The 13,140-nt window shown below is 42.2% G+C and overlaps 1 protein-coding gene across 5 annotated transcripts in view; it reads right to left on the reverse strand.

Annotated features, from left to right (window-relative positions):
- The window catches only part of MAP3K20 (mitogen-activated protein kinase kinase kinase 20), a 90,811-nt gene that overhangs the window by 5,281 nt on the left and 72,390 nt on the right, over positions 1 to 13,140 (reverse strand). For all 5 annotated transcript variants that reach the window (XM_069020642.1, XM_069020645.1, XM_069020643.1 and 2 more), the window contains exons 17-19: positions 2,805 to 2,921; positions 1,210 to 1,284; positions 20 to 170 (exon numbers count right to left, since the gene is read on the reverse strand). In XM_069020642.1, the coding sequence (XP_068876743.1) occupies positions 20 to 170; positions 1,210 to 1,284; positions 2,805 to 2,921 (343 nt within the window). The remainder of the gene's footprint in view (positions 1 to 19; positions 171 to 1,209; positions 1,285 to 2,804; positions 2,922 to 13,140) is intronic.

Below are 13,140 nucleotides of genomic sequence, written 5' to 3' on the forward strand. Positions count from 1 at the left end.
TTCACGTGTGTTGACTCACCTGAGTCGGATCTGCTCCGTGAATTCCCCTCCGAGTTGGGGTGTGAGGTCTGTATCATGAGCTGTACTGCCTCAACCTCGTCCTGCGCTTTCATCTTGCTCCAGCAGATAGCTTGGATGTGCCTCGTGCTTTTGGGAGCTCTAACATCACTCTGCTCAGGAAGGACACAAGTGTGAGGATGTAACAACACACAACACACTAAGCTCCCCTATGAGGGGACTTCCACTAGTGCCTGGGTGGCAGCAGCGCTTTCAATATAGAGTCTGTTTTGCAAAACCACTTAGCTAGTTCTCAAATATTTTTAGACTCTAGATAATTTTGGCTGGTACTTGTGATTATGCTAAAAATGTGGTAGTGAATAACTGCGTCAATTCTTGTACCCTGTGGAGGAAAGATCTGAAGGCCTTCCTCTACAAACACAAAAATACATTTTACTAGTTCTATTAATGTGAGCATCAACTCTGCACTGCTTTCTGCTAAAAGAGGTAGGACTAAGCAGGTATTTTTGCAGAGGGACCCCCAACAAAATTTTCCTGGAGTATCAAGCTCTTCAGTCTGCTGTTAAGGACCTATGACTCCTGTGAGAAACTTCAGCCTGAACAAAAACTACTTCTGCACTTCTGAGACAAGCAAGGCCCAGGATTTCCCCATCTCTCCATCACTGCCTGAATCCTTGTTCAGGACAGAGCTGGAATCTCATTTACTAACCTTCTTCTGACACACAGTAAGTCTTTATAAAATACTTACAATCACTATTGTAAGTAACTGCAAACTCTTTTTACAAAGCTGATTTCTATCACATCAAATTGTATTCGGGGTTTTATTTTATCTTATCTTATTCTTGATTTCTCATTTTCTATCTTCTCCTGTTGCTTCTCTGCTCTCCTAATTAGCACATCATTGAAAAGATAAAAACCAGCTTCTTTAAATAATGCAAACATCACTGACCATTACACTTCAAGCAAAAGGAGCTTTCATCCTTGAGAACAAGAGCCATCCCAGGCCGCAGTCTGAGGCCATTGTCTCTGTAAACTTCATTCAGCTTTTGCTCTGGACTTTATATTTTACAATTAATTACAGGCTGCTGAGACTTGATTACAGGATATAACAAAGCCAGAGGATGTTATTTCCACACCTCCTGTGTAGGTTTTGTCTTGGATCAACTATTTTATTTGTTTCTTAGCGCTTACCTCATATGTAACGACACATTCTACAGACTGGTGTTCTTCTATGCCCACAATCCATTTCTCCATTACAAACGGTGGCTGGAAAAAACATGGTGGGAGTTTTATAAGGTGCTCTTCACTGTCCCACTTGTTTCTAAATCACCCAAAAGGTATTTACAGCATTTGCCTCTTTTCATTCATTCCTATATTGTTAACATCAATACTATCCTTAACATTTTATGAGACAAAGCAATATATTTTTGAAATATTTACTTCCCTGTTTACAAAAGGAAACTGAGATTTCCATACATAACACACAGCAGATGAGACAACATGGAATTTTTTTGTGGGGGCATAAACCTTTTTCAATTTCATGCACATACACTTCTTTTTCTGCTAGATCTACAGAGGAAAACAAGAACAAATATCTATAGATTCTCAGAGCTATTCCTTGACAAATATAAAAAGGTTGAAGTATGTGAAAAGGTAATGGTACTGTATGTAGTTGTTAGTTTATTTAACTTGCAGCTTTTTTAAAGGAAAAATTGAAATGTCCAAGATTAAAATTAGACAGAAAACTAATAATAGTAATAGCAACAGTAATAATAACAAAAAACCCCCCACAAGTGTTGTTACAGAAATCAATAACTATAAAAATAGTATTAGCATGAATTAAATATTAGAATCTTCTTTGGCAAATATACCTATATCATATTTTCCTTAAAATTTTTTACTGTTGACAATCTGCTTTTTCATTTTTTTCCTTCAGAAAAAATAACTAAAGGCTTCCCCCCCAATTTTGCCCCAAAAACTCACAGCTAAAAGCACTCAAGAGTTTGGGTATTTTTACCAGTGCACATTAGAGCAGCATTCTAATTGGCAATCAAGCTGTATATTTTTTCAGTTAGAACTTTATTTTGTTAGCTATTATCAAGGGGAGCATATTAATAAAAACAAACAATTAAAATAATAGCTAACAAAATGCCCTCTACATTAACAAAACTTCTATTCCTTAAGGAAAAGCAGTCTAAATGCATACTGGTAAATATTTACAGGCAGGTTCTGAAACAGGGTAAAATGCCCAGTGAAAATGAATTGCAGATGTTCAGTGCTGTACTTTCTGCAATGGGTTTCAGTCTTTGCAATCCACTGTTGCATGAAAGAGAGAGTTTTAGAACCAGGTAGAAGTTCTAAAACAGTGACAAAAAGAAAAAAAAAAAAAAAAAAAGAAAAAAAGAAAAAAGCCAACAAAACCCCCCAGACAAATTACATGAAGTTTCTGGAACATTTAAATTGCTTTCTTTTGAAAAATAAAGCAATTTTTTGAACATTCTTTTCTTCAAAAGGGGTAATAAATTCAGATGATACAACATGGAATTAAAACAAGAAAATATAAATTAGTTCCTTCTCTTATTTGTCTATTGTTAAAATTATTGTCAGCTTAAAGGAAAACCAAAATACCTAACTCCTATTATGATACAATTCTATTTAAAATGTGCATTTTATTTAAAAGCTGTCAAGAGATTGAGCTTCTGCAAGCACAAAAGTCGACTGCTGTGGTATTTTAATGTCTTTGTTTGAGATCTGTGAATTTGTGAAAGCTTTAAGACTGTAAATACCTTCGTCATCTTTAAAATCTCTACATCAGGTAGGTTAGTGTTGAATGTCACATCTTTTATGTAGGTTATTGCAATTTCGTCCCCGTCCATCTCCATGTACATTTTCCATTTACAATCCTATGAATAATAAAAAAAAAGAATGCTGGATTGTTAGAATACAAATAGGAAAAAAAACCCCAACAACAAAACCCAAAATGAAACAAAACTGAAAGCCGAAGCAACCCGAAATCTAATCCTCAATATATGAAGGGAAAAAACAACGCAGCGAGAAAGTTAAGGGACATATACATATTTTAGGATATGCATGTTTGCAGTACAGTGTTGATAATGGAAAACCCTCAGTTCTCTTGTTCCCTCTTCTCTTAGCTCAACCTGTGAGGCAGCAGCCACGCTGACAGGTCTGATGTCTTCCGAGGTGTGGTGTCCCTGAATGGCCTCACCTGGACAGACAGCCTGTTGGAGCACGTGGCTTGGGAGCTCTGCACACCCACCCTGGGGCAGTGGGGGGACAGGGCACTGGTGGGAGCCATCACTTGGGGTCACAGCCAGAGCTGGCAGCCAGCCCCAAGGATATCGTCCTGGTGAAGCCTGGAATAAATGACCAGAGTCTGTGCAACACCTTCAAGACAATCACTCAAATAATGGGCAAAAGGATGAGCTTGTTCTTACAGCTCAGTTATTTTAGATACTGAGAGCCCAGCGAGGCACTGAGCATCCTCAACTTGTGCTCGCCTCCAATTGTACTATTAATTATAAACAAGCTCAGCTTAGAAAATAATCACAGTGAGTGTAATAAGCCAAAGCAATAAAAGGTATCCTTAATTCCCTGAGCTGAACAGGGGACCAACATCCCACACTTTGCACAGGTGTGAGCCTGCAGAAAGTGACAGCTGGCAGCATCCTGCAGGACATCCCACACAGACTGAGTGCTGGAGCTGGGGTTCATGTCTGTGGCCAGGGAGGCTCCCACTGGGGACCAGAGACTGCCTGTCCATGGTGCAAACCAGACAACATTTGCTGCTCTGCCCAGCAGGTGCTTTGGGGATGAGGTACTGTGCAGTGCAATGAGCTCCTTCAAAAATCACTCCCCTGAGGGACCACAGGGCTACAGTGAAGCAGAGTGTCTCTATCTTCATACAGGAAGGAGGGAATATTTCCTTCACGGAGACAAGAGCTCCTCCAGACATGCCAGGGGTTCAGTAGGGTCTGTGTCTGCCACATGCCACCTGTAAGGCAGGTGTGGGCTCAGCACATGCAGGAGGCAGTCTTCACCTTGGTTTTGCTCAGAAAATGCAAACACTTTCAGTGGGGACACAGATGGACACTTAGGGCCACAGGCTTGTGTAAGCAGCTATCTGCACAGACAAACGTCCAGCAGCCTAAACAGTATCCGTTCACACAGGTGATTATCTGCTGGTGTCTGCACGTGTATCTCTCATAAATGTAACGTAGGAGCTCAGCCCTCAGAAGGCTCAAAGCTTTCCATCATGCATTGAATTGGTAACTCCAAGATAAAAGTAAACTGAAATATAACCATTTCTGAACTGCAACAAGAAATTATGTTTATGACAGCATTTGGCCCTGTGTGTCCATCTGTCCCCATTGAAGGCTTCCACATTTTACAAGCAGAGCGGGCGTGTGAGTTGGTTTTCGCACTACCCTGGTGTGAGTTTGAGCAATGGGAACTGCAGTTCAGTGGTCAGGGCACCAGCCAAGACTCAGAGGCACCAAGTTCAGTTCCCAGTTCCGCTACTGGCTTCCTGTGCAACCTGATCAGGTGCCGGAGTCACGCTGTGCCTACATTTCCTAGTCACGGACTGTATCTCTTTGCATGTCTCTTTTCTGTCCTGCTTTTTGCATTTGTGAGCTGACCCAGGGTAATGCCTGTCCTGTCCCAGGCAGTTCAGCACTGTGCACTGGCCCTGACATTGGCTGAGCAGGCCACGTGCTTCGAAATGGAACAGCAACAGCAAAGCAAGTTGTCTCTGACTCCTCCTCATCTCTCGAACTGTGCTCCTCTCCTTGCCCACAGCGTTCTTGCTGCCAGACTTTTTTGCAGGACATTCATGCTTCTGCCAATCAAACCTGAGGTTAGAGACAAGATGCTTGATGACATTTCTAAGTCTTACCAAAAACACCTGAGCCAAGAAAACAAAAAAAATATTAACATAAAGTACTATCCTCCAGTTAGTTGAGCACATCTGCCATCTCTGAATAGCACCAGTGCCAAGCACCTGAGAGCTAGAGCTGCACCTTGTGCCAGGGCTCCCAAGCCCTCCTGACTCAGGACTTCGTGCTGTTGACTCACTTTTCCCTGCAGACTAGATATGACAAATATGATCTCATTTTAATAAACAAAATAAATCAACCTACCACTTCTAGAGAAAAGTCTGACAAGCATCCAAGGTCTGGCAGGGGGTGGGCATTGCCGCTGCCTATCCCCTTGCGAGATCTGCTGCACAGGCAGGATCCCTCTCCATGTGGTCACAGATCAGATTGCCCCACAGAGGGGTGGGTGGATACCTGAGGCCTGCACAAACACTGCCTTCCTCAGCTCTGAACTGCATCCTCAGAGAAACTCTCCTGTCCCTCAAATCCAGTCCCCAAACCTTTGGTCCTCCTTGGAGCCCTCTCCAGCAACACTGTGCCGATACCAAGAGGGCAAGGTACCATACTAGGATACCCACTCTGGTCCCTCAAAAATTCATGTCTCATTTTATTTGGAAAGGTTTTCATTCTGTGTTATTAGAAAATCATTACTGGAAAGGAAAAAGAGAGAATGAGAGAGAGAGAAGGAGCAGAGAAGAAGAGTAAGAGGAAAGAAAGGGAAGGGGACATTGGGAGAAAAAATGAAAAGGAAGGAAGGAAGGAAGGAAGGAAGGAAGGAAGGAAGGAAGGAAGGAAGGAAGGAAGGAAGGAAGGAAGGAAGGAAGGAAGGAAGGAAGGAAGGAAGGAAGGAAGGAAGGAAGGAAGGAAGGAAGGAAGGAAGGAAGGAAGGAAGGAAGGAAGGAAGGAAGGAAGGAAGGAAGGAAGGAAGGAAGGAAGGAAGGAAGGAAGGAAGGAAGGAAGGAAGGAAGGAAGGAAGGAAGGAAGGAAGGAAGGAAGGAAGGAACTTTAGAATCAAGGCACTTAGCAAATGTCTAAGATAAGTAGGTGGCCACTTGTCTTACAAACCTAGTAACCATTTTGTTCAATAATGCAAGATTTGTGTGCTGCAGAAAGAAAGGGACATATTTCCCCATCTTCCAATGGAGTTTCAGATTCTTATAAATAGGAGATGCTCATCCATTTAAGCAAAAATTTGACTAGAAAAACCAAGCATATGAATTTCAATTCTTTGATGAATTGTAGCCATAAGACTTCTTAGATCAAAACTACTTTTAGTGCCAGGCGTATGTGGGAAAATAATTTGGAAATGGCTTGTTCAAAGTGTCTGGTTGATAGATATGCTTACACAAGTCCTTCAAAGGGACTTCCTGGGACATCTTATCATTCAAGCCTTAAAACACCTCCCAATATCTACCTGCTTGATTTTGATCTAAATAAAAGATTCCAGCTTTTTGTTTTAAAAATTTATCTTGTTTCAGAACTGAAAGGCACAACCTGCAAAACTCTGTGTGAAAACATTTCTGAATAACACTTGGACAAAGCCAATAAATGAACAACCTCTGAAAATTATTGTAGAAAAGAAAAGCAAATCACACATGTATTTGAGCTGCTTCTCCTCAGCTTTGAAACAGAAAGTAAGAACACTTTAAAAATTAAGTCTCCAGCTTACTGTGGTGACAATACTCCTTTAACCCCATATGCGTTTATGTCTGCAAAAAAAACCTGAAAGGAAAATGAAAAAGATCAGGCACAGGCTCTAAACAGCAAACACACATCCTGCAACAACAGCTTAAAACCTTTACTAGGGAGCCACTCCATTTTTCAAGGGGGCCTAAATCAAGGATTAATTTTAAAATCATTGGTTTCAATAAACTTGTTTGGTTTTTTAAAGATTGAAATAAAAATTGAAATGGCATTGTAGCAGATAACTGGATATTAGAAGAAAAGTAAGATGTAGTGCAAGATGAAACAAATATGAAAAAAATGTTGGCCATGCTGATACTAAAAGTAGTAGCATGTTGATGATTTAGGTCTCCAGAAGCTCCTTTACATTCTTAGCTATTATCTATCTCGGCTGCTGAAACCTGCTGTTTTAAAGGCATTAGAGTTGAACATCTAGTGACAGCACTTGGGTTATTTATCATTATGTATCACCCTGCTACACTATATTTTATTATACTGGATTTAAGGGAAGATAACACAATTATGGTTAATTTGCTTCTCTTCTTTATATATATAGTGTCATGACCCACCACAGCTTTGTCCCATGAGATATTTTTAACCAAAAAGAAATCCACAAGAAACTCTCCCTAAAAATTCCATTAATAACCTCTTGTAGCATGTATAGGTTGCAGGGTCTGGAACTAAGAATGTTTTAATCTCTTCAGCAAAACAATGTCTCATAATGATGTACAGGACTATTGCTGCACTGATGAAGAATCATACATAATTCAGCACCTTTCACTTGGCACCACTGTGATATCCTCATTAGCAGTGGCTCACAGTGGCTGTCAGATGGTGTCCATGCGAATGCAGGCATTATATTGTCTTTGAGATGTGCAGCTGCTTCCATGACACTGCCAGTATATAAAAACATGACGCCAGTTTGTTTTATTTAGTGCTAAACCTTCCAGTTTGTAAAAACAAGGCTGACACAGAGCCTGACATGAGGCAGTGAAAATAATTAGCTCTCATTTTCTCAGCCTCCTATTTCCTTCTCCCCGCTGTGTTCTCTTTCCACTAAACCACCACATGTCAGTCGAAATGGGAGGCAATTAGTGGGCTCATTTCAGTCCCCACAACTGTGCTGAAAAGAAAGTATTTATGATGGCACAATGAACAGCTGAAAGATTAAATAACATTTGCCTTTTGAAAAGAAAATGACTTCTAGCTAAATGGGCAATTTTTGATTATTCTCAAACAAGCTTAGAGTAGTTGGTTTTTAAAATACAAGAAAGGAAAATGAGTCATTTTTAGGTGAAAGAATCAAATAAAACTTGACACAGTAATGCAAATAACTGATGTTTTATTGCAAAATATGTAAATGTGTTATACCCTTAACAATGGCTGGTGTCTCAGGTCAGGGCAGGCTGCTGCCAGCCAGGCTCCAGCAAGAGAAGGTGGCTCCACCGCCGGTTTTGTTTCAGCTGTGCAGGCAGAAAAAAAGAGGGGCGGAGGGGAGGCCTTGCGAGAGAGATGGTCTTAAAATGTACAGAAACAAAGCAAGCAGAAGATATATTTATGTTATCAGTTGCCTGGGTGCCTCCTCCAAGCCAGAGCCCGTACTCCTCTGCAAGGCAACAGGCACTGAATGGCTGCAGCTTTGCCTGGAGAAGCGCGAGGCCCTGTAACACCTACGCAGCCCAACCAGCAATACCAAAAATATCTGTGCCCTGACAGCGCCCTTCTTCAACATCCAGCGCTGTGGAGCCCTGTGCACAACAGAGTGGCCCATAATGGTAAATACCAGGCACTGCTGTGTGTGCCCCGGGAACAGGGGCTTGCAGCAGGCAAGGCAAGAGCTCAGTGACACTCCGGCATTTACCAAAAGCTGCCCTTGCCATGTGATCAGAAGCAAACGGGGGTGTTGCAGTCGCAGGCACCGTCCACATGAGCAGCCTGCTTGCAACAGCAGGATCAAGGTGGAAGCATGAAAAACGAATCCCTTCCCTGAGGCCTGCATGGGTCCCCTCCTGTACTGTCCCCCAGTGGCATTTCCTGTGGACCACTCGTGGGGACAGTGTGCTGGAGCTGTGTGGACACCACATCCCCACTGCAGCACACGGAGGTGACTGCTCACACTCTGGGGCTTGCAGCTCTGCAAGACATTGGCTGTAGGAACAAGGGTGCACAGGAGCTCAGGAAAGGCATGGCAGGGCCACAGGACATGTCCTGCACATGCTGGGAACAAAGGCTCTTCTTCCAGGCTTTTGTCTGGATGGCACATGCCAAGCCTACAGATCACTGGGAACCTGTCTGTGCTCCTGCAGACATATCTGTGACCAAGGCTGTACGAGAGAGATATCGTGTGGAAGGCAGCAAGTTAATTCAGTGGCTAAGGTATAAAAATAAATCTTTAGATTAAAAAGTCTAGAAAGTCAAGTGAGCAAAATACCTAGCTGAAAAGTCTGTATGTCTCTTCAGGGCTATGGAATAATTTCTAATGGGAATCCCTGGTATAGCACTGCCTACACAAGCATTTTTAAAGGTCTTAGCTTGACTTTGACCACAGTTACACACGGATGCTACAGCTGGAGCAGTCCCAGTGGAGATGATGGAGTTACACCAGTTCCACCTCATGCAAAAACAATACATGGTCCTGAAAAGAGTCTTTGGAAGAAAATACCAAGAGTTCAGATCACCTGCACTGATCCACCTTCTTGGCAGACTACGTTACTCTGTTCTTAATGGTGGTGGCAATATTTTAATGTGGCTGTGGTTTTATTTTACAGCTTAGGTTATTTTTTGTGTCCCTTCACTGACTACTTGTTAGAATAGGAGCAAATCTATGAAAATAGCACACAAACACAGCTACTGTGATTCTTGCATTAACTATTAGTCTTTAGTAGTGAAAGCATTGTGCTTTGAGATGGAATTAAAGAGAGAGGATTTGGAAGATGAGGTTTTGAGATAAGGATAAATAACCCCATGTTAGAAAGTCAAGATACCTGTGTTTATTTTGCAAAGGAAGGATCAGAAAAAAACAATTCCTCTTCCAGCTATACTTACTGAAGAGGGTTAAAATACCTACAGAGCATGGAGAATATAAATGACTGAAAAACTGTAAAACTGAAATTTTAAATTTTATACCTTGGCTCTTGCTTTATTTTTAAGAAACTAAAGAAAGGACTTATAAGCGTTGATATAGTGGGAGGGTGGAGAGGAACAAACAGCAGAAATGGTCTCAAGCACTTGTGAAACCGCATTCCAGTTACAACTACTTCAGTGCTGTTTTTTCGTGTAGTGCCTGCATTTTGCCAGCCTAAGCTTCTCCACATGAAGAGTTGGTCATAATGTCACTTTAAAGTAGCCTTAATCGTGTATTACCTTTTGCACTACACGTTTAAATAATAGCATTAAAATATATCTCAGTTCAGATAGTCAAGGCCAGAAAATAGTTCACACAGTTAGCAGATGGTTTTGAAGAGGCTCTGCTCCTTACCTTGTCAAATGGAGAGAGAGAGACAACTGGGGGAAAAAATAAGGCAAAATGGTGAGCCAACTTCAAGGCTTTGTGTTTGGATATAGGTCAAATTGTGCCACTCTCGGTAAAAAAGGAAAACATTCAATGGCATAGTGAAATCTGCCCCTTTGAGGACCAAAACTAAAGAATGCATCAATAGAAGGCAAAAGGACTGTAAGGCGTCCTTCTCAAGGGGTTTGGTGATTCATCAGTGTGGAGCTGACATAGCTCAGGCACCTTTCCCTGATTGGGAAATTTTAATGAGCCATCTAGGATGAGAAAGCCATTGAAAATTCCCCCTGCAGTCCTGCAAATCAGCTCAAGCCACAACTGCCAGGATTTGTTGTTTTACTCTCCATCTTGGAGTTAATTGGTGGTCCCCTGCTTTTTTTTTTTAATTTGTGGGGAAAAAAAGTCTAAATCTATCACCTTTCAGCTCATTGGGAATTGTGTACAGAAAGGTCATGAAAAGGCAGTGAATGGAAGTAACCACATAACTTGAACTACAAGAGTTGGAAAAGAAACCTCTAAAAACCAGGTTAGCTTTGCGGTGCTCACTCCTGATGCATTCAGAGAGCACAAAGGTCAACGGAGCTTTTATTGCCTCCAAAGATGCAGCTAAAAAGGGAAGGAAACTGTAATGAAATGACTGCATCTGTCAGCTGGTGGAAACCAACATAATCCCACTACAAGATGCAGTTTAAATTAGATAAAAAATATGGGGCTGGTAAAGCTGTTTACTGGGAAGTCAGTGTTTCATTCAGCATACAGAAAAGGCTGAACATTCAAATGTTGTCCTGAAGCATATGCAGGAGGATCCTTGCTAAAAGGCACTGCCATTCCTAAGGCCCTTAAGTTTCTGCCTGCTGATGAAGAAAGGTGTGCTGGCTGTGCTGATGGGGCACAGCGCAGTGCCCGGGAGAGGACACCTGTGCCCTGAGGAACCATCTTCACACGCAGATGGTGCTGTGCTCTTACCAGCCAAACACATCTGAATTAACCTGCACCCCTGAAATGGTTTCTGGGTCCTGGACCAGCTTCTCCAGCACTTTTATATCCGGTGGTATTGCTCTTTTTTCCAGTCATGATGCTCTCCACGGCTGTGCCCACTCCAGAGCTTTAGTTTGGACCAGCAGGCTTTTGTCCCGTCTGTCCATCCTGTCCCATGCTTGGGCAGAGCCACCTCCAATGACATGGATGGGCTTGCTTCCAGGTGCAACTAGAAGATGCACTACAGTAACTAAAGGGAACTCGACCCAGAAGACCAGCACAGAGCCAGCCTGGTGTAAAATCTCCCAGCATGACCTGTTCTCCTTACAGAGCCCTCCCAGCTGAGCCTAACAACCTCCCTTGCTGTACACAAGTCTAGCAGCCAACACATCACCCAGGAAACACACACCCTCAATGTGTAACCCAGATTTGAGCTTATTGCTTCTTTTTACACATGATTAGAACAGGAGAAATGCTTCTTAGCTAGGCAGCTGGTTATAGGGACTGATTAGGGTAAAGTTCCTTTGAGAAATTTATTTTTAAACTGATGTAGGCCAGCTTTTTAGCTATAAAGATGGTGGAAGGTATGATCCCAAGTGCTTCTGCTGACCCAGTTTTACAGGAGCAGGCACCACTCTTTTGCAAAAATGGGACAATAAAAGAAGTTTAAACCTTTCAATCCTGGTTTTTGCCCGATTCCCAGTTCATTTTGGAACAAATCTAGATGGCAGTAGTAGCTGGCTCAAAGCGGCCTCTAGGGGAGCTACAAGATTGTATCCAGGGGTTTTCAAAGAAGCAAGCTAGCCAAATTTCCTATACAGTATGTACAACACCAGTCTTTGTTAGTGTTACATTTAATGCAAATTACTTGCCCATGTTGGCCCTAGCAGCCTGCCCAAAAGCTCAGACAATCTACTTCTTCCAGTCCACTTTTTCAAACTGGCTCTGCTGCAACATCTTTAAAGGCAGGTACAAGTTAACGTGCAGATCTCAGACAGATGTTTCCAGCCCAGACTTATTCAGGTGACAATCTGTGCATTCCCTGGAACGGCATCACTAAGCACATGGGGTGCTGCAGCAGGGCAGCTGACAAGGAAGGCATGCCTGGCATGCAACCACAGCTTGGGAGGGAATGGCTTCCTTAGAAAAGGGCCCAACAGCACACAGAGCAGACAGAAGCAATTAGGAGCTCACAGGGAAGGCAGGACCAAATAAAAAAGGTTGTCAGAAGCCTGCAGAGGTTATGTCAATACTACACAGGCCCATTGAACTAACTCTGCCCTCTCTTAACAACTCAGCTTCTGTCCCATAGACTCTGCCTACAGTCTCATTTGCACATTTTGCTGTCATGGCTAAAACATCTACTCATCTTCAAACTTTAGAGGTGTTAGTACAACATGAATTTCTCTACAGTGTGCAGAGGTCTATTTGCTCCTTCTTTTGCTCTTTCCTGGGGGTGGTTGCCCACCACCCTGCACTATGGCTCACAGCCTATATTGGAAATGGAAGGGAGATATGAGCTATTTCATGGACTTTTAGTTCCTTGAAGAGTTAGTTGCACATGGGAGAGAAAAATGCACACCTACAAAAAAGCAGCTGTACAGCTGCATAAGCAACATGCATTCAAGAACACTGTAACAGTCTAAGTAATTCACATAGTGATAAAGAAGGTTTTTATAGGAAAGAAGTACTCAGGATAAAAGAAACAAACTAAAAAAGAAAATCTCCTGACAAAAAGCTTTTTCAAATTGATGAAATTATTTCAGTATGAGTACAAGTTCCTACTAAGTTCAAACCTAAATGCTTTCTCTGCAAGCACCACCAAGTACAGAAATCAAGAGACTTCTGCAAACAATATGCCCTGAAAGCAAAGCAGCCAGATAACACAAGATGAAAGTCAGCCTCCCACAAGTTTAGGGTGGACACACAATGCAGATTTATCAAATACAAAAGGAAACAAATCCTGCTGTCACAACCCCTGACTCTAGCTCAGAAATGCTTTGCACACCATTTCCACATAGATGATTAATTCTAAAACCCTTGAACTCAGAGTCC

The sequence above is a fragment of the Aphelocoma coerulescens genome, chromosome 7, assembly GCF_041296385.1.
Source record: "Aphelocoma coerulescens isolate FSJ_1873_10779 chromosome 7, UR_Acoe_1.0, whole genome shotgun sequence".
NCBI classification, from domain to species: domain Eukaryota; kingdom Metazoa; phylum Chordata; class Aves; order Passeriformes; family Corvidae; genus Aphelocoma; species Aphelocoma coerulescens.